The sequence below is a fragment of the Nilaparvata lugens genome, chromosome 4, assembly GCF_014356525.2.
Source record: "Nilaparvata lugens isolate BPH chromosome 4, ASM1435652v1, whole genome shotgun sequence".
In the NCBI taxonomy this organism is placed as follows: Eukaryota; Metazoa; Arthropoda; class Insecta; order Hemiptera; family Delphacidae; genus Nilaparvata; species Nilaparvata lugens.
Genome location: NC_052507.1, coordinates 16,332,415 through 16,354,622, shown reverse-complemented (window position 1 = coordinate 16,354,622; position 22,208 = coordinate 16,332,415). Strand labels below are relative to the sequence as shown.

The window sequence follows — 22,208 nt, the reverse complement described above, 5'->3', positions numbered from 1 at the left end:
TTTTTGGCAAGAATAGCTGAGCTGCTAGTGATAATTCGAGGCTGAAAGGAAAACTAATGAAGAATAGAATGACAGGCCAGTGTTGTAACAGGAATGTATCTTGTTTCCCAGGAGTCAGACAGCCTACATCAATTTAACCAATGCCACTCGTCCTCATCTGGACTTTTCCATCGTTGTTATCCAGTCCACGAGTGTGTGCGTGTGTGAGTCAAAGGGCGCAGTACACACATCCGCAGACCGTACACACAAATGACATGACATGTAATTTTCAAATTTCATTACATAGGATTGACGCATCGGGAACGAAAAGCCACACTCAGTCATTAAACGTCATTAGGTCCTGCATTGTGAATGCCAGAGCTCGACTGAATTGCACCGCGGTAAACTTCCCATCTCAAAGCTAGCTGGCCAATCACGAATGAGCTTTCGGATCGGAAATTACGTCACTCGGTGCAAACTTCAACTTCGTCCAGCATCGTTTTATCGGCTTAATTGGCTTGGGAGTCGCGGAATTACATTATTTGAACTATAACTTCTCTACTCCGTCATCACAATATAGTCTCATTTGGATTGAATAGAGGTGATCAATCTTTCGAATTACTTCGAAAAATGATATTCATTACTTTTGATTATTGTTGAATTCAAAATTTTAACAGGAAAACACAATATTTTGATATTATCCCATTATCATTCTGTACTGATACAGAATATTAGTATTATTTTCAAAGATACTCGTTGCAGGTAGAGTGTATCATGTGTGCCTTCAGTATACTCTACATACAGAGTGGGTGAAAAGTCCGAGAACGGCTAAATATCTCATATTAGAAAGGTAGTTTCACGATGGGTGCTTCTGGGGATCCTACTAAAATTGAAAATACTACTTTGCTATGACTTCAAAAATCTGGTCCGCCATTTTGAAAGCAACTTTTTTTTATAGGAAGGTGGTCATGCGATGCATGATTTCGATAATGAATTGCAAGAAAAAATGAATGGCGAAAACAGCATATCGATATCTCAAACCGTTTCGAAGATTTTCACATTATTAATCAATATTATTCAAAGCAGAAGGGAAGAAAAAAGTATGAGAACGGCTTAGTATCTCAAGGAAAAATGTAATTTCAAGGTGGGTGTGGTTGGGGGTCCTACTCAAATTGAAAAATACTACTTTACTATGACTTCACAAATCTTGTTCGCCATTTTGAAAGCAACATTTTTTCAAAATAGGAAGGTGGTCATGCGATACATGATTTCAATACGGAATTCCAAGACAAAATGAACAACAAAACCCGTACATCGATATCTCAAGCCGTTTTGAAGATATTGACATTATTAATCAATACTACTCATCTATTTCATTTCTGATCGGATGGTATTGATTTATAATGTGAGTATCTTCCAAACGGTTCAAGATATGAATGGGCGGCTTTCGCCATTCGTTCAATTTCAATTTTAATAGGATCCCCAATCACACTCACCGTCAAATTACCTTTGTATATGAGATATTAAGCCGTTATCGGACATTTCACCCACCCTGAATAACGCTCTTAGTTTCTTGAATTTTTCAGATAGTATGATGACTCGAAATATTTTTTTCACATAGAAGATAATAGGAAGCATGCCAGAAAGAGCTTGAAAGTAGTGTTATACAACTCTAAAAACTGCATAAACTTGATAAACTTTAAAACGTAAACTTGAAAGTTGAAATCATCTATACATTTATCACGTTTCAGCATTATTCTTGTATAATAATTATATAATTATGTAGCCTTCTGTATTACAAGATTCAAGAAAGATTATACACGTATTACATAGCATTACAAATAATTGAATTGGTGTACACACTTATCAAGAAACAGTATTATTCTTGTCTAATATTATGTAGGTAGCCTTCTGTATTGAAGGACTCGAGAATGATTATCAGCCCATCAAATAGCATACATAATAGAGAAATGTACATCCAGGGTGAAAGAAACTGTATGACAGGAATACTCAATTCACGGGTGGATGATCAGCTCGATTAGCATCAAGGAATTGAGACGTAAAACAGGTGAAGACAGTTGTAGAAGTCTGAGCAGTAATGAGCATTGACTTGAATGATGAAGAGTGACGCATTGTGTGTGACAGAGAGCGTGTGTAGATGGCCGCTTATGCGGCACACAATGCGTGTCACTAACCATGGCACCAGAGAATAATGAGATACGGCAAGATGTGATTCGTGGGAATATGAACACATTCTGCGCGCGAGGAGAGCAGAGAAGAGTAGAGCACACAGTTAGTTACCAGCACGTCTCCTCTGTTTTGTGTTGAGCCAAACACTCTGCAAATTCTACTTAGAGCAAGACTGGAGGCTTAGCAAAACTTTGGACACCCTCGATGGATTCCCTTCACCGTCCTCATCAAGCGATGACGTCATCACCAGCCCAAATCTTCACCTGTCTTTGTTCAGCAGAGCGACAAGTTATGCGCGTTTTAATCCATCTAAATACCTCAAGAGATCCTGATACTACGCGCACGTCTCCACTGAATGAATTAGCATAGAAACGAGCGGCCTCTTCATACCGAGCACTATCAACTCCAATGTAAATTCAAGTCACTAGCGTGCAATTTGATAAACTCACTCCGACAGCTCAATTGATTGGAATTTTCAGGTACATTCATTAGCTCTAGTACTTCGTGTCATTTGGATGAAACAACTGATAAGAGTCAATCCTGAGTTCAACCCTTTGTTTCATTAATTCATTAGGTGTTTACTTATCTCATATAAAATTATTGTAGTGAGTAATTTTCCAAGTATTTTCACCTTCAACTTCTCAAATTAAGCTTCTACTACATTTTCCTTCGTATCATATCAGAGAATCAAATTGATCGAGAACTTGGATCGCACTTAAATGTGACTCCAATAGTTTTTGCAAATATTCCACCTATATTTTATCAGTCATCAGAAACAAATTTACATATATAATCTGCAATCTTGTATATGTTTCTGTATTCTGGGAGCTATTTTATAGAGTTATTTTAAATTTATGGACTTTTGTCGTGATACTGTATCAAATTGATGACGGCTTTGTATCAAGAAAATTGAAAAGAAAGCAACAGTATCAAGAAGTTTTATTGAAAAGTTGTACTTAAGAATACAATAATAATGTGACAAGAATATGATACTTAAGTTTAGAGAGAAGACAATAATACCTGAGATAGACAATAATATTGAAGCTTAGAGAGAAATGATAGGAAAATTATTATTTAAAAAAGACTATTATCATAGAGCTTGATGTTCAGAGATAAATAACAAGAAGACAAACAATGTAAGTTGGATAGAAATATCCATTTTATAAAGTTAAAATGTTGTAGATCAAATGTAGGACGATGATGTCCAACAAACATCGTCTGCTCTATTCATATTTTGTATTATATTTCTTGTAATCTAATACTCAATAAATATTGATTCCCACATCCTTAGATTTGAATAGTTCTGAGGAAATTATAGAAAAAGGTATAAACAAGAGAGCTATTTCCATACCCTGTGAGTTCTTAGTAGAAATATGGATCAAAGAGTCTGTGAAGTAAAGCAGTCAAACTGATTGATTCCTTCAAATTTCCAAAACTTGATAATTCACTTGATCTTTTTGAATTCTGCGGAAGGCAGATTCAACCAACTTTCCAACTCATGTACACAAGAAATTCTCCCCATCAATAATTATCGCAGCCCAACGTTTTTAATTTGAGAGAAAAATCCTGACAGAGAACGGAAGTACAAGAATTTAGAAGAAGGTAGCTCGGATGATTTCCGAGTATTTCTTCCTCCTCTCTACACAAAAAAAAACTTGAAGAGGTTCTGTCGATTTAAAAGAAGAATTCAGTGGAGATCTGTGTAGTTGTGAATGTAGGGCAGACATTCTGCTCACGATTTGGATTAATAATGGCACCCTTGGGCTGGCAGGGGGTGTTATGGTAAGGGGGAGGGTACAAATGGCAGTGGCATTTTCACGCGTTGTCGATCAAACGAAGTCTTCAGACTTGAAGCAAGTCTTAATCATCACAATACTCCTCGTAAGTCGTATTCGTTTTTTACTCTAGCTGTAAACCCTTTCCCCGTACTTCTCTCTTTTTCCATCATACACTGATTTCTCTCAAAACTATTGATCCCATTTTATAGCAGAGACTGAAGAGACTCAATTTCCATTGCAGAAAACTATCAGTATACACTGTTGAAAGGTGATACAAGAATCAATGAGAAAAACTTCAACAAGAAAAAAAAATAGTATATTGATGATAATAATAATTCATGTTCACCGAGACTTTCGGCTTGGAAGTCGTAAATTTGAGGTACTGAACACTATGAAAAATCATTTGTTAAGAATAGGGTGTAGTTTGATCTCAACAGCTTGTCATTGATGTGTCATTTACTTATAGATTGATAAAATCATCATATAATTCTAAAATTTTCTCATGAATTATATACGCCATTGATTGATTACTGGACTTGGAGGATATGTAATCTAGGATACACCTAGAGATCAATGATCAATGATCTTATATCAGAATAATGATTGGAGCTAATAGAATTGCCCACGGTTGGCCAATTTCTGATGAGCTTGACATTCTTACGGTGGTAAATATCTATATATACAGTAGCCTTTTTAACACTCATAAGAATGTAGGGAAACTTTCCAATGTAGATCAAACGTTCATGCAATCAATACTCGATATAGACATGGCATCAAAATTCCCTTTGTCCGTCTAGAAAAGCTGAGGTCAAGTAATCTGATTATGAGTAGTGGTTTATTCAATAGATTGCTTCACAGATTCAGGAGCATGGGCCCAAAGAATTCAAAAAACACTTTACATACGTGGCTCTGCTTAAACTCGTTTTATTATGTTGGAGATTTTCTCCAGCTGCTTGAATGTAGCATAGATCTGGAACGCTCTGCAATCCACTCACTAACTTATTGACATGGACTCTATTATGGGTGTAGGTATCATGTTTTTTTGTCAAGATATATTATATGATTTTTATTAGGATGCATTCATATATTATGTAGTCTTAATAAAAGATTGGATATAATCTTTCCCTGCATTCTTATGAGTGTGAACAAGGCTACTGTATATGAAGATATTCACCATATATTGTCAATAGACCTTCCTATCTACCTGTATAGTGTATAATCTCATTAACCCTAAAGAGACACACTGGGGTGTTTCACACCCCAGGGATATTTTTTTCTGTTCTGCAGTTGACAATATCAAACAGATGGGAATTTATGCCCAGTCTAAATTAAGTTTGTAGTATTGTCAACTACTCTCCACCACATTCAGTCCGTAATAGCATTTTACAAGGTCACCAGCTCATCTTGTTCTTCGTTTGGGGTATCTAACACTCCAGAGTGTCTTCTACGTAGGACTTTTGTCAAACACTTTTATTACAAAGATTTACTTGTAATGTCACTACGAATGTGGTATGGGATGATGGATCAGATTGGAATGAATGCTATGATTCTCTACAACTTGAGATTCAAAACAATAAAATGAAGAGACGTGAGTTTTTGATGAAGTTGTCATTGGCAATGATCAAGCCATTCGTTCAAACCGGATTAGGAGCTCCAACACTTAGGCGGAACATATGTACTTCTAAAATTAGTATAAATATTGATAAGCAGTGCTTTACTTTTGATTTCGGTATGCACTTGGTACAAAAATGATTAAGAAATGATGAAGTATTGTCTAAGTACTTGTTTTTTCATATTTTTCAAAGAAGAATGCAAAATTAAATTGGGGTGTTCAACACCCCAGTGTGTCTACTGTGTTAGCATAAAGTAAGTGTGTCTCTGTAGTGTTAATAATCTAATGTATCTAATAGCCCACTCTAGAAAATGGTACGCCATGGTACACCGAACATGGTACGGTTGAGTAGGTCAGTCTCCACACAGAAAATACTAAACATGTAGAAGACACATTATAATAAACTTCTGAAACTAATCAATGTATGTAGTTGTAAACTATCTAATATTTTCTGTAATTGATGTTGTAGTTTTAATTTTCAGGAAATAGATATTTTATTTATTTATCTTAGATAAAATACGAGTAATAAAGAGTAGGCTACTAGTGATTTCATGAGGAGAAACAAAGAGTTTTTTAAAAATTGATGAAAAATCAGTGACTAATTTGTCGAACAGGAAGAACTCGTACCTGTCCGTTTTTCGGCATCGGAGAAGGTGATCTCCTCGAGGAAGACGCCCTGACTGCGTCCCTTGGAGTTGACGGCGTATATGACGATGCGGAAGATGACGTCCGGCTCAAGGTCGAGTAGCAGAAAGTAGGGCGCGTCTGACGTGACGTTATAACGCCGCGCTGCTGAGTCAGCGGAATAGAGCTCGAGCAGAAACTGCTGCGGCAGTCCACCGTCAAAGCCGGCCACACAGCTCACTTCCACCGAGTTCATTGTTTGGTTCGACAGTGTGCAGTTGCGCACTGGGAACGGTTTTCCTGGAATTCATAATGTTTCTATGGGTAATGTGTTCCAATTCAATGTACTAAAACCTTAGTCCGTGAAAACTTTAGTTTGCAGTATGGAGTTTCATGACAAATGTTATTTCAATAATAAAAAAAAAAATAGGAGTACACAGATGCCGTTTTTATGCTGACTTTAACAAAATGGACTAGGCTCTCTTTTTCTCTCACAAATTATTCCATAGACTCTCTGGTTTCGATGAAATCTGGCAGTTCTGTACTTTGTAAGACTAATTTGAATTGAAATTGAATTTGAATTCGAAATTGGATATGAAATTTAATTTGAAATTGGATATGAAATTGAATTCTAGATTGGATTTGAAGTTGAATTTGAAGTTGGATATGTAATTGAATTTGAAATTGAATTTGGAATTGAATTTGAAATTGAATTCGGAATTGAATTTGAAATTGAATACGAAATTGAATTTGAAATTGAGTTTAGATTTGGCATTATTTAATTATTTTTTCAAATTCAATCTCATAAGGTTGATGCCATTTTTATTATTAGAGTGTTGAGTGAACAATTCTCGGAAATGTATGTGACAATATTCACATTCACCACTTGAACTTGCTTCAGAACACTTTGTACTACTTTACAGGCAACACTGATACGGTCCAACAAACTAGCTCCCGGCCACAACTACAAGACAAACACAACCTGAAAGTGGGTGATGTTGATTTAGCGCTCACCTGCAACGACCACCTGAAAAACGCAGGGCGAAATTTGTTGGCCAATTGCGTTGTCGGCCCAACACGACAGGGTGCCGTAGTCAAGGTCGACCACGGGCGTGTAGTAAAGCAGGCTGGTAGTGCCGTTGGTCGTGTAGCGCTCAGGCTCCACGTCCATCGTCTCGCCCGAGTTGTTGAACTTCCAGCGGAAGCTTTTGGCCGGCGGGTCTGCTTCCACTTCGCACACGATGTGAAGGTTCTCGGAGCGGGATGCGCCCACTACCAGGATGCGGTCCTGCTTGCAGGTTGGTGCGTCTGCAACAGAGTAAAATAGTTCCGTGAGAGGATTGAATTGGAGAGTAAGTAAGTAAGAAAGTGTATGAGTAAGTGATTGGGTGAGTAAGAAAGTGAGAAATAAGTAAGTAAGAATGTGAGTAAGTAAATAAGGTATGCCAGAATGATGAGTGATTTATAAGGAAGTGAGAAAGTGAGAGAGTAAGTAAGGTATGTGAGAATGGTCCATGAGAGATATGAATTGAAAAGTGAGTGAGTAAGGTATGTGAGAATGGTCCATGACAGGTATAAATTAGAGAGAAAAAATGAGTGAGAAAGTGGATAATAAGTGAGTAATTAAGAGAGGTACTTAGATATGTGAGGTATGTAAGGTATGTGAGTTGACAAGTATTGTACCAGACCACCAGTCAATATGAAATATGGAGAACCAGTTGCATGGATACAGTGATCATCGTGATCATCGGGATCATGCATTGATTGTTGATAATACATATTCATATATGAATTTGAGCGTCATGTTTATGTTAAAAGGAATCATTCATATTAATTTTGATGCCTATGCGACTTGTACGTATGGGTGAATAATATCATAGAGAAACGATAGCATAAGCTATTAAGCTTACGCTATTGTTTCTCTATGATAATATCGAATGGCTATTTACAGATACTCACATCAGATGTACAAGGATTCCACACAATTATTATCAATACGCTTTCAGGTTCTATTAGGATTCATGTTTATTTTATTAAGAAAGTCCTACGACGAGGATAAATTTGCTAAAGTTTCAGCTGTTGATGAGAATAACCAATAAGAGGGGACACTTTGGGTGTCTTGATGATTGATCAATGTCTGCTGACAATTGACTGATAAGAGTAAAAACATAATCGGGAGCTTATAGGTCAGTGCAAGATGATAGTGATTGTACATTTTCTGTACTTGAAAAGTCATGCTACGTGCATTGTTAGTGTTGGTTTGTTGGTTATGACATGATCTTGAAATAAATTATGTACTATCATTCACTCATTCATACATTGAGAGTTAATGGCGGAATGAAACACCATGGAATGATTGGAACTGCTTTCATAAGTCTGATGATAATTGATTTTTCGTTTTCTGGTTTCTGGTTTCTGTCGAAAAAACCTGAATTCGGTGGTCTGATTCTGGAGTGTGAATAAGAGACCAAAAGAGTTGATATGCCTTGATATTTAAGACTAGGTTCATCACACATTGAAGTCATAAATGTTAATAGCGTTGATGAATATAATTTTAGTATCTTATCAACAATCATATGGACTTTCACATGAATATTTCAAGAAACAGTTTTGATCTGAACAACTCACTCAGTACAAAGTCCAACCAACATGAACGTGGATCCGAAAAAAGCAGAGCGACAAAGAAATATAAAAATGTTTTATCGTTGCATCTTTGAACTGGGGCAAATAGTCGTTAGCAGTAGCTTTCAGGGGACAACTTGATATCTTTAAAACCTACAAATCCCTTCTGGCTTCTTGCAGGCAAACTCACTTTTGCCTCATGATCTTTTAGACGGTATCAATAGACGCGCCGCTACGCCTACTTGTCTTCCATTGTGTCTGTTCCCCTTTCCACATGCCTCTCGTTCCCCTTTCCACATGACTCTCGTTCCCCCTTTCCACATGCCTCCTCCTCTGTGCCGAGGCGGAAAAAGATACCGATCATTTTTTATACCCGCCCGCCCCTCGTTCATGAGGGGGTGGCCGTGAAATACGGATCGGTGGGCTGTAAAGGTTTAATGAAGAGGAAATATTGGTTTTGTCGACGGATATTTGCAAGCCGCCACGTTCGGATATAAGATTTATACTACTCGAGCTAATAAAACTGATCGTACACCTCAAGAATCACGGGCCGGTTGGGGGTGGAGCTACTGATGTTCGCTTTCAACGTTTAACTGCTTTTTATCAGATGCAAAGTAGAGGAGAATTCCCACTCCCCTATCTTTATGTACAGCTGAATGGGTGTTTCCTTTCAATGCTATTAGCCGGAGGTAATCTTGATTAATCGACGAGAGAAATAACTCAACACATCATCTCAATCATTTATGGAGGTTATCAAATAATATTCATACTGCTAGGACTCTCAATATTTTCTAGGAATGAGTACTCTGTAGAACAGAAACTCAGGAACTATTATAATTCAAATGATATTTTAAACAATTTAAACCATCTATGAAGAGAAAATAAGAATATCGATAATAACTTGTTGATTATATATTTTTAAACAATGGTCTGAGCTTTTTTCAAGGCTATTATGTGTAAGCTTTCCACCTCCAGATTGATTCTCAAATCTGAATTCAACATTCTTCATACTCCCCGCCCCGAAACGATAGTTTCTGAACCACATATGGAGATAAGTGAGTTGTTTGATTTCTTCAGGGATAAGGTCCCTTATCCCACATTTATCTAATTTCTTGAATAAAATACTATAGGGGAATGTATCGAACGCTTTTGTCAGATCTTAATAACTGAGATATTTTGCTTTCGAGAGATTTATAATAAACGAGGAAGACCGTAGTAGATTTAAGCGTAACAAAATCGCTTTTTTAAAAACTTTCTAGAATATATACTCTAGGTGCCTACTAAATATAAATTTGTATCTTATAGTCATATTTCTTTGAAGTCCATAACTTTTTGAAGAATTTCTTGATCGCTTTTCACTTTTAATACCGTACATGCAAAACAAATTTGCATGTTTCCAATTGCTCATTTACACAATTGTATCCACAATGGAACACAATGATACACAAACATTCCCCTATGAAAGCATTTCCTTTGCATTGAAAACAGAGCCTTTGAAACCATAATGCATTTGAACGCGTTTGGAGTCAACAAACAAAACTTAGAACAGTGTTGGAAATGTAATAATATAATGTAGTTCAGTTATATTTGTCAGAAAATCACAAAAATGCTTCATCAGATATGATGACTTTGGAAGCAGCTATTTAGACATGAAATGTTATGAGTCATCTCCATAGAGCAAATCTGATTGGAACAATATTGTTCAATTATTGGTATGATACAATAATTTCATTTAATAAATACTTTTTTCTTGGATGACGAAATCACGTATCCCAGGTATAATATGAACAATCGGTTTTGGGATAATATGGAGAGTTGAATAATAGGATGTGATTTTGCAATGCAAGCATACATTCAATAATTCATCATTTCTAGATGATATTATTCTCCAATATGATTTCTATTGTACTAAAATTCATCACTTGTTGGAAACGTGACAACTGACGAAGCGATTCGCAGTGGCTGATAGAACGTTGCAATAATGTAGCAACACAGAATTAAAGGTGATACAAATTCGATAACTCAGCGTTGGTCGCTGAAATTTCACTCTGGTGAATTCAGACTGGCGTTTGTTGTTGGAGTATTAACAAGTGACTCCTTGGGGATGATAAGGCACTATCATTATCATCGCTCATCGAAATTCGGGCCGATTATTAGAATATAGGATTCAGGGAGCATTGACATTGAAACATTCATTTGTTGATGTAGGTCAACGAAGATGGAATTGTCACCAGTAATAGTGATTGATAATATTGCGGAACTAGGCCGGCTATTAATGACGCAAAGTGCATGATGATGTGGGAGTTTGAATATCACTTTATCAATTTCACTACAATATTGTTGGAATTTCGAATGTGTGATGGATAAAATTTGAAGAGTGAGTTGCAAATTGGATATTATCACTCAATGAAATGAGAATAATGAAGAAAAAGCTACTTTATTACAAGGCAGTGAATTTTTTTTTATTATTATTTAAAAATTAGTACCTAGTCAGAGACTAATAAGCTATTTATTTTATCCTAATTGGACTTTCTCAAACCTCATGATTCAGTTTGTCTAGTTCTTGACTACAATTAATTAGTTCAAAGCAGTCGTTAGGTCATGTCAGAGGCCCTGAAATTGATCAGTTGCGACCTGAAAACTCTGACACCAGACCTGAGCCAGCCAGGTCACTCGATATTATTATTATTATTTTTATTAATTAGTGAAATTTGAGAAAATTTAAATTGTTCACAACAAAATAAATCGTATAAGAGATATTGAGAGCACTCTTATCATCTACTCAATATGTTTGTGACAGAGCTGTCTGCGTTGCATGAAAGGAACAGTTTTGGGCTCTAGCCTGTTGTTCCTCACACGTGTAGTTTAATGAAGCGTATGAATAAGATCTGGAATTCTTATTCAAGAGTCATTTTTTAATCAGGATAGACCACGGTTATTTTATTCCATCTATTTGAACCAATTATTCTACCCGCTCTCAGGTCAACTTGAAATCAATCTTCTCTTAAAAATTATTTGAAAATCCCCTTTTCAATATGAATTAATTTGTAGCTAATGTTGATCAACTTTGGTATTCAGGAAATGAATGTCTGTAAGAAAGTAATCCACAATTCGGTGGTGAAATTGAAAATCCAAGAAAGTCGCAATTGTATTTGACAAATTTGCAATCTTGTTATTTCTTCGGATAGATTGGCAGGTATTAACTTATTCCACACAGACTACTAGCCGGTTGCACAAAAGCCGGTTGAATTTCAACCGTAATTATTTCCACGAGAACCAACCAGAGAAGCCGTCTTCACAAAAACGCCTTCTCTGACTGGTTCTCGTGAAGTTGATCACGGTTGAAATTTAACCGGCTTTTTTGAAACCGGGCCTTTGAATTTTAATTTGTACTCACATTTTACTCGGAGTGTTAAATTGTTACTCCTTGTTTCTCCTTCCTGGTTGACTGCCAAACACTCGTAGATGCCCGCATTCTGTCTGGTCACTTTCTGCAGCACCAGGCTCTGATTGATCAGTATCAGTCGAGCCGATGCATTGTGGCTCAGGAGTACACCCTGAAAAAAATTAGCATAAACTTATTACTATATCAGCTCAGTCACTACAATTTCCTTAAAATTTTCCAATTAACAACAATTTTTGTTTGTGTTATTGGACAGTTGATCCTTTGACACAATGTTGCTATAGGACACACTGTGTTGAGAAACGAATAATAATTATATCCTAAAAATATATGGAGATCTAGCAAGAAAGTTTTGATTGGAGAGTTTCCTACAACAAAGTTTTGTGGATTATCATTCGAAGGACGGAAAGTCACAAAGGACTAAACTAGACTTTACTTTTGTTACTAGATAACAAAAGAGTACAGTTGAAGATATTTTCAAATATTATTATTATATCATAAGGATTATTTCCATTGATATCATATTATCATTATGGAATACAGCGGTAAACTCTCTCTCTCTCTCAATTCCTTGGAGCTGGGATACAGGACCTCGTAACAATCCCTCCACAAAAATAGCCTGTAATAATGGAACATATTATTGATACATGCTCATACTCAGAATAATATAGAGAGGGCCACATGGGGAGTTGCCTGTATGTAGTCGATGGCTACAATCTACTCCTGACTTATGGGGGGAGATTTTTCTTCCAATCGTTCCTTCCAACTAGAACCCAGAAAAAAGGTATTGAAGTATCTGAATATACAGAGGTTGTTCAGGTATTGATATAATGGAGCTTGGAGAATCTGAAAAGAGCTCCTCAGATTGGGTAGAGCAGATGCCTATTCCACGAACTCAGCCGCTGCATCGAATTACCAAGAACATGAAGCAAACTAGTAGTCTGGCGAAAAGCTTGAGCCAAAGCTTGAATCAAAGCTGAGAGTCGGATGGCGGTCATAGCTGCAAAGGCAAAAGCCTCACCCTCAAAGAGCACGATTATGTTTCACACAGACCTTGGAGGCATGACTTCATTACAGGGCCTTTACTATGTCAGTGGACAGTACCTCAAACCGACTTCCTGCTCAAGTAGGTCGGGTTTATCGACAACAAAGAGGCCACAGCCAGCCCTTCTAAGTGGACTCAATCATCTCAATTTACCTCCTATTTCCCATGTATTCAACTACATGCAGCTGCTTGGATGTCCACACCATATCTGCATAGATATTCTTATAAATGTGTGAGGATGGTGGGAAGTTAGGTCTTCTGAATTTGTATTTCAGGGAGCAAGTGGTATTGACTGTGAATTTTTGTCATTTGCAATAATTCAATAAGTATCGATTTTAATAATTTGATTGTACGGTATGATATACTGTGGTATTTCTCCATAATTGAAATACTAGGACGTTGATGTTGTCAATACCACTAATATTTGTTAAAAAAAAAAAAAATTAAAATTATAGAACCAGGTTTCTTGACAACACCTGTCACATCTGCAGGCAGCTGTGACAGCTAATGATGTAGCAGGTGTTTCCAGGAAACCTGCTTCTGTAGTTTGAATTATTTTTGGACAAAAATATAGTGGTATTGACAACATTAACGTCTGATTATTTCATATATCGATTTCTTGGAATATTTTCAGCTTGTCATACATATATTCCATTCTAAATATAGGCTCATGATATTCTAATAGCAGAATACTGATCAATATCAAGAAATAGTTTTTCGTCATCTTCACATCTTATTTGTTAATTTACTGTATCAGATGAATCGTTAATGATATATACAGGATGTAAATGCTTTGTTGCCTTCTATGTGATATAGAGAAGAGAACACTCTACTCCTACTGATCACCACTCTAAATAGTTGAATTTTACACATTGAAATATATGACAACATACAATTTTCCTTTGATATTTCTGTACTCAATTCTCATCGACAAGGTCTCTCAGTTCAACCATACACGCGAATTTCAACAACGCGAGGATGATTCAATAACCATGACCAGGGTAGAGTGCCATACCATGAAATAAAGTGCATCTAACGGGTGATTCTCATAGAACATGATCTTATGAACTTATTTTATCATTGTGCAAAATCTCAATGCCAGGACAATGAAGTTAGTCATGATAATTAAAGCTGAAAAGTGAATGTTTTTGAGAAACGAGAAAAAATTCAAATATTATCAAGCGAAGTTCAGAAATGTACCCATGTGAATTCACCCATATCATGAACTCTAAACAAAGGGCAGGAGATTAAGGTAGTTCAATGTCATTCCCAGTTAATGAACTTGATTGTTTCCATCATCATGCAATACGGTATTTTAATTTATCAGGATGACAATACAATTGCTTTTTGGAAGATTTTAAGGCTTTGGCGGAGTCATACGTATAGCTTACAGCTGACATGATTTCTGATGACGATTGCATGTCGTAACAACGAACATGCAATCCGTAATAACTGGGTGGGGAGCGGAAGACTGCATTTTACAAGGACAGAGCGCTTCATAAATCAGTGAATGCACTCCAGTTGCAAATAGCTCACAAATTACTACCATACACTACTCCATACTTTCTTCTACATTTCCTTCTCGAATTTATTGTGCCAGTCTCTCAAGCACTTCAGATTTCCTCGAGGTAATATTCCAAATTAGCGTTGTATTTTGGCGAACTGACTAGTGTAATATGCTATTCCATTGTAGTATTCATACACATTAATTTGATTACTCTTAGATGATGGCACATGAATGATAATGATGATATTGATATCAGTCAACTCGTTTGAATTATACTGATGATATCATAAATACTTTGTGAAAACTGACTCAAAGAAGATTAGAAGTTCCTTTTTATAATTCATTTTATCTGAATTTTAATGATAATTATATTAATTTATCCATATTTCACTTTTTCAAAATTTTTTCAGCGACGAGAGAATGTACCACTCTTGATTGTTGAACATTCCAAAGTTAGGTTATTATTTTATTTTATTTACTGCTGCATTCTAGACTTTCTATTTTATTCATAACGGAAACTTGTGGGTTAATAATTGATTAACTGGAGCTCGGCTATAGTGAGGTCCACGTTATAATCTCAATTATGAAAATTTATTATTCAATCATTGGAAAATATATTTGCTTGACAAATAAAATATAAACGATTATTTTCAACAAGAATTAACAGTAAAATATCAGGGACCGAGCTTCGCTCTGGAGTACAAATGCATAAACAATTTAAAACGAAAGAAAAAAAATAACATTCATACAGAAATGTTCTATCTCATCACAGTAGATTGAGATTAATTCTCAGAGGAATGCAAAAAATTCCCTCACAAATGCCCAGTTGCACAAAAGCCGGTTAAATTTTAATCCTGATTAACTCCACGTGAACCAAATCAGAAAAGACCATTCCAAGAATATGGATCCACTGGATATTAGTTAGGATTGAAAATAACCCGGCCTTTTTGCAACCGGCACTAAGTAACTGATTGAATGATTACAAAAGTTCAACAGCTGAGTCATAATTTTGACACAGTCCCGCACACATGAACTCGCTCACTCACTTCCATCACCAACAGACGAGAAAATAATTATTATCAGCTGTTTTTCCAAGGATAAATGATTATTATCCTCTTAATGTCCTTCAGCAAGTTTTCCCAGGGATGAAACCTAGTGCAATCGAATCTTTATATTATAAACCTACTATGTTCTGAATTTCGTGAGAATCGTTAGAGCCGTTTTCAAGATCCGGTGAAATACAAACATATAAACATCAAACATCTAAAAATCCAAACATCTAAACATCTAAACATCCATACATCTAAACATATGAACATATGAACAGAAGTTGCTCGTTTAATAGTATAGGATTATACTGATGATTGTAATAGTATAACAATACAATTTTGTTGATTTACCTATCATATCAATAAAGATAACATTCAATTAAGATCTGTAATCACTACTGACACTCGAAGATGACATAGATAATTGATCATATATAATTGATCAATTCTAGGAACGATTGATGATAATTGGAGCTTGAATTGATCTTCTTAAATTGCACGAAAGATAAATAGTGAATCCATCATGATATAAAGAAGTTGCTGATATGCTGATCAGGCCCTACAATACTGAAGAGCTTTGTTATATCTCTTCCAATGAGCAGCATTCCTTCATAATTCCATTGCTCATCATATTCAAGAATTTATTACGTTCAATTAATGCGGTTTGTATGAAGCTTCATGACCTGGTGCAGTAAATAAGTAGTAGATGAATCAAGTGCTGTTTGTGGGATACTAGAATTCCATGAACTGACTGTATACATTTTCTAACAAGTCTCCTGTTCCAATTTATTTAAATGATAGCCAAATTTTAAATCATCAGTATTATTTCGAAGTTTAAGAGTTGGTTAGGCAACTTGTAACTTGTAAGCGGAACCACTCTTTTATTCATGTACGTTTATGAAGAAGAAGTTTTCTTCTTCATAAAAAGGTTAAATTTTTGACACCTTCTACCATTTAAATATAGGCATTTGCAGAAACGTATAGTTGAACTCACCAGTTGAAACTTTAGTTTCACGACTTTCACAGTTTTGGCTGGAGGAGCAAGATAGGCAACCCTGCACAGCTTCTTAGTTGTGTAGAGTTGCCGATCGTGCTCCTGCAGTCAGACAATAGAAGTCGTGAAACTAACGTTTTACTAGTTTCACGTGCATGTCGCTGGCCTGGCCACATTCGATTTCACGAAACAAACTATGCCAAGATTCAACTCACTGGTGAGTTGAACAATACGTTTTTGCAAATGCCGATATTTGATTGGTTAAATGTGTGAAAAACCTAACCTTTAACCACTTCTTCTTCATAAACAAAGTAGATTCTTGAATACAGATAATCACTAGAGAATTTCATGCTATTCCATAATGTAGAATACACATGAAGAGGTTTTTCATTAGCAGTAAGTTACATAAGTATAATTCAAAATCATGGAGAAAATCTTTCATAGTTATTCATAATAATCAATATTATAATAGAATCTGGCAAACGACAAGAGATCCAAGAAGTAAAATAGAACTGAATAGAATTACACAGAACTTGAGAGGAGCAATACATGAAATAAAACAGCAAGAGATTAACACTTACCTGGAGGAACTAAGTAATGAGGCCAGTACCAACTACTCACTATGGAGAGCGACAAAGAAAATAAAGAGACCAGTGGAACAAGTGGCACCAATAAGAAAAGAAGATGGAACATGGGCTCACAGCAGTAAGGAAAAAGTGGTTTTGTTTGCAAACCATCTTGAGAAAACATTTACTCCTCATGATGATAGAGTGCTCAATGATGGAATAAATGTAATCATACAGCCAAGACTTTTGGATAATATCCCTCCAACATCGCCAAGAGAAGTTAAAAAAGAAATAATAATATGGCAAAGAAGAAATCACCCGGATATGACCTCATAACAGGAGAAATACTTCAACATCTTCCTAGAAAAGCAATTGTGAAATTGAGTCATATTTTCAATGCAGCTTTCCGTTTAAAGTACGTGCCAAGTTTATGGAAAGTAGCCGAAGTTATAATGCTACCTAAGCCCGGAAAGTCACTAAATGAAGTAACCTCTTTTAGACCAATATCACTCTTACCGGTACTATCAAAACTTTTTGAAAGATTACTGTTGGCAAGATTAAGACCAATTCTACAGGATAAACAACTTATACCTTCTCACCAGTTTGGATTCCGTAGTAAACATTCAACAATTGATCAAGTACACAGACTAACAGATGTAATAGAAAGATGCCTTGAGGAGAAAAAGGTATGTTCTACCGTCTTCTTGGATATTGCCCAAGCTTTCGACAAGGTTTGGCATGAAGGCTTGTGCCATAAATTAGAACAAGTCCTACCCGCAGCATATAGCCATTATTGAAGTCCTACCTGGACGAGAGATATTTCAGAGTGAAGCTGGATGATGAATATTCTACACTAAGGCAAATTAAAGCTGGTGTACCCCAAGGAAGTGTGCTAGGACCAGTTTTGTATACACTGTACACTAGTGACATTCCAAAGCCAGCAGGAGTCACTATAGCTACATTTGCAGATGATACTGCTATTCTCTCAGTCGCAGAAGATATTGAGGAATCTACAGAAAAGTTACAAAGAGCAGTTAATGAAGTAAACACATGGACAAATCATTGGCTAATTAAACTAAATGATACCAAGTCTGTACATGTGAATTTTACTAATAAAAGAATTCAATATATTCCAGTATATATAAATGAGAAAGTTATTCCACATGCTAATACTGCCAAATATTTGGGTATGACGCTGGATGTCAAGCTCAAATGGAAAGCACACGTCAAGAAGAAAAGGGAAGAACTAGGAATTAAATTCAAAAAGATGTATTGGTTGCTGGGAAGAGGATCCAGGCTGTCCATATACAACAAGATTCTACTATATAAACAGCTACTGAAACCAGTATGGACTTATGGCATTCAACTTTGGGGCTGTACTAAACCATCCAATGTACAAATTATCCAACGATTTCAAAATAAGGTACTAAGAAATATTGTTGACGCTCCTTGGTACATCAGAAATGCTGATCTTCATCGCGACCTTCAATTGGAGACAGTCACGAAAGTTATTGAGCACTTTGCGGCCAAGCATGAAGAGAGACTCCACCAGCACGACAATATAGAGGCAATCCAGCTGCTTGATGTTGATAGTCTGGTCAGGAGGCTCAAAAGAACAGAACCGCATGAGTTAGTGAAGTGAAATTTGTGTTGTGAATTAATGGCTTGAAGCTGGTGTTAGTGATAGTGAAATGTTCATCCCTTCAAACCAAACAAATTATTATTGGCCTACTAACTTGATTGTATGAAACTATTTTATAGGATACAAACTAGACTAAGTAATTGTAGTCAAAAACTAGACAAACTGAATCATAGGATGAGGTTTGAAAAAGTTCATTTAGTAAAATTAGGATAAAATAAATAGCTTATTAGTCTCAGACTAGGTGCTCATTTTTAAATAAATAAAAAAAATAATAATAATATTATAATAGAATAATCCAATCGAACTCGCTGACTGGATATAATTTTTCAAGTTGTTAATAACCTGAGAAGAAAATATATAATCACTATAATCTACATTGAAAATCCCATATGTATGCTCGTATGTCAATACGCTATCATATTATATTTTTAGCTGTATGAGGTGAGATTGCTCCAGGAATTTTCAATGATAGTAGGCCTACACATTATAGGTAAAGCTTGTATGAGCTTCATCAGCAATCATAGCCTCACTATCTAGAGTATTGAATTTTTTGGAGAGAACATCCAACATTCTATTATTTTCCACCAAATTAGTCAGTAATAGAATACATATTCATATAATTTAGTGGCGATTAGTAAGAATATACATATTCATGGAAATGTAAGTATGTAAGAGAATATACAATAGAAGGGTCATTCATTTATTTATCTAGTACAACGAATCATTTAAATTATTGGGAGAGGAATAGTCTAGGTTCGACTATTTTTCACTGTGAAATTGTTATAAAATTCATAATTCACAATATAATTCTTGACAGAATATTTTTTCTCATTTTTAGTGCGTGAAACGCTCAATATAGTATATTTTTGCTTCTCTGCCTTTTCTGTATGGGGATTATATTACAGAGCAGTGGAAGAGCAGTGGAGCATTGACACGGTGGCTGTATTTCTCCATTCATTACAATATGTTTGTTTTCACAAGAAGTATGCCCGCCTCCACTTGATCTGACCCCAAACTGTCGTATTCGACATATCATGATGTCTCTCTGAATGAAAAAGAGTCTCTTTCACAAATGGTTCCAGTGCCGAAATAGCAGAAATAGATAACAAGAGTTTTGTGGTAACAGTTAATTGATTGACATCTTTCTTGATTTTTAAATCAAATTCAACTCTGTAGCTTCCCAGGATCTATTATAATTAATGCTAGAACACAGATGGTTTATTCAGTCTATGGCTGAAGCTACCTCCAGTTTTGTCATGAAATAATGGTGAGAGGAGACGATATCATGTTCTCAATTTGGTGACATGAGATGTCGAACGACAGCTGTCGATCTCAAAACATGAAACACATTGAATTATTGACTGGAATATGTAGTTTGTACATACCAAACCCTATCAGATTCTCAGCTCCAACAATAGCAACTGAGAATCGGAGATACAGTAGGCAAGCAAGAGTTTTATGACATGTAAGAGGCGGCTGAGAGCAGATTTCCAAGGGGTATACGCGCACACTTATAGGACTACGTGACATGTGTACTGCTGTAACTTAATGTGCGTTCTCTGACAAGATACACGCTCTTTGGTATCTCACCGGAAAAGCCTCTGACCTTTCCTCACACACATGAGAACCAACTATACTGTAAATTCTTAGGATTGTCCTAGATTTGAGAAATATAGAATTTCATCATTATGATCTTTCTTCAAAGTATAATATAACATGATACTATTTTACTTCATATTATTCATCATATTTTCATGCTTTGAGTGTAGCCTAAATATATTAGTAATATCATGGCACCGAGCACCGTTATTTTTATTGATTGATAAACATAACACAATTCTCTAAAATGATCGTGTTTATATTTCACAGCTGGCTATATGTCATCTTATGAATTACGGGGATGCGATATTTGATTTTCCACATACTCACTCGTTCACTCACTTTTTTACTATCCACAGCTGTTTCAGCCAAGGATGAATTTTAATGTCGTTCAGCGAGTTTTCCCAAGGATAAGACCTAGTGACATCCTCCTAGTGACATAATCGAATGTTTATATCATAAACCTATTATGTTCCAAATTTCGTGGAAATCGTTAGAGCCGTTTTCGAGATCCGTTGAACATAAATAACCAGATATAAATGAATATAATTAAATAACCAGATATAAAAATACAGAAATTGCTCGCTTAACATAATAGGATATTGAACTTTCTCGAAAATCAGTATTATTGTATTGTGTTGAAATTCGAAATCTGATGGAACTGATAAGAAATTCCCTTCATATGTCAAGTGTCAGAAAAAATCTAAATAGAAGACCTGATACCAGATACATCAATAATGATGTCCTTTTAAAATATAAAGAATGTGTTTAGATTGATGAGTCACCTTGTAATGATTATTTCTTGTGTATAAGTAGTTCAAAATGAAACAGATAATGAGAAAGATGAAACCTTTTCTCACTATTAGTGGGCTTGATGTACCACCAAGAAGACTGAGTGAGCATCATTTGAATAAAATATGAGAATTGAAAGTAGAGCTTGGTATTATGAAAGTTAAACCAAAATGATTATAACCACAATAATATATATATATAATCAACTGGATTTTCATAATTTAATCATTGATTGAATTTCACTTTCAACTTGTTCAACTCATTAACCATAATCAAGAGTTAGTATTATCTGAAAATTAGAATGGGATTAGGAAGTTGAAAGGACCCTTTCATGCATCGACATTTCTCAAAAGTTCATGAAACGAAAGTCCAAAGCTATCCAATTGACTTGACAGCCTATCTTCACATCTGAGTGGAATATTACGAGCTCTAAAAAGGTCCTAAAACGTGTTTTATTGATTACAAATATTGTACGACAATAAACATGGGAAGAGTGTATGTATCTTGACGTTGAGTTTGCTTTCCTCCATAATTCACTGTGTACAGATATGCCTACTGTGATTCATTTTCATCCACCGTTCTCCAGTCCATACAAAAAAATTCATCGAATCTGATAACGGATTTCCAATAACACTATCTCTCTCTTCTCCATATTCAAACTCCCAATTACTTCCAACAATCTCCCAAGACTACTTCTTCTCAACTCTATTCATTTTATCGGGGTAGCACAACAAATAATTAATTCCATGGGAATAATTCAATTATAAATAAAATAATTCTGTATCGTGAATTATTTCCTGGATGAG

At 35.7% G+C, this 22,208-nt stretch overlaps 1 protein-coding gene across 1 annotated transcript in view; it reads right to left on the bottom strand.

Annotated features, from left to right (window-relative positions):
* LOC111046987 (synaptogenesis protein syg-2) overlaps positions 1–22,208 on the bottom strand; it is a 478,902-nt gene that overhangs the window by 17,945 nt on the left and 438,749 nt on the right. Inside the window, exons 9-11 of the mRNA XM_039426761.1 lie at positions 12,203–12,362; positions 7,198–7,491; positions 6,187–6,483 (exon numbers count right to left, since the gene is read on the bottom strand). Of these exons, the coding sequence (XP_039282695.1) occupies positions 6,187–6,483; positions 7,198–7,491; positions 12,203–12,362 (751 nt within the window). The remainder of the gene's footprint in view (positions 1–6,186; positions 6,484–7,197; positions 7,492–12,202; positions 12,363–22,208) is intronic.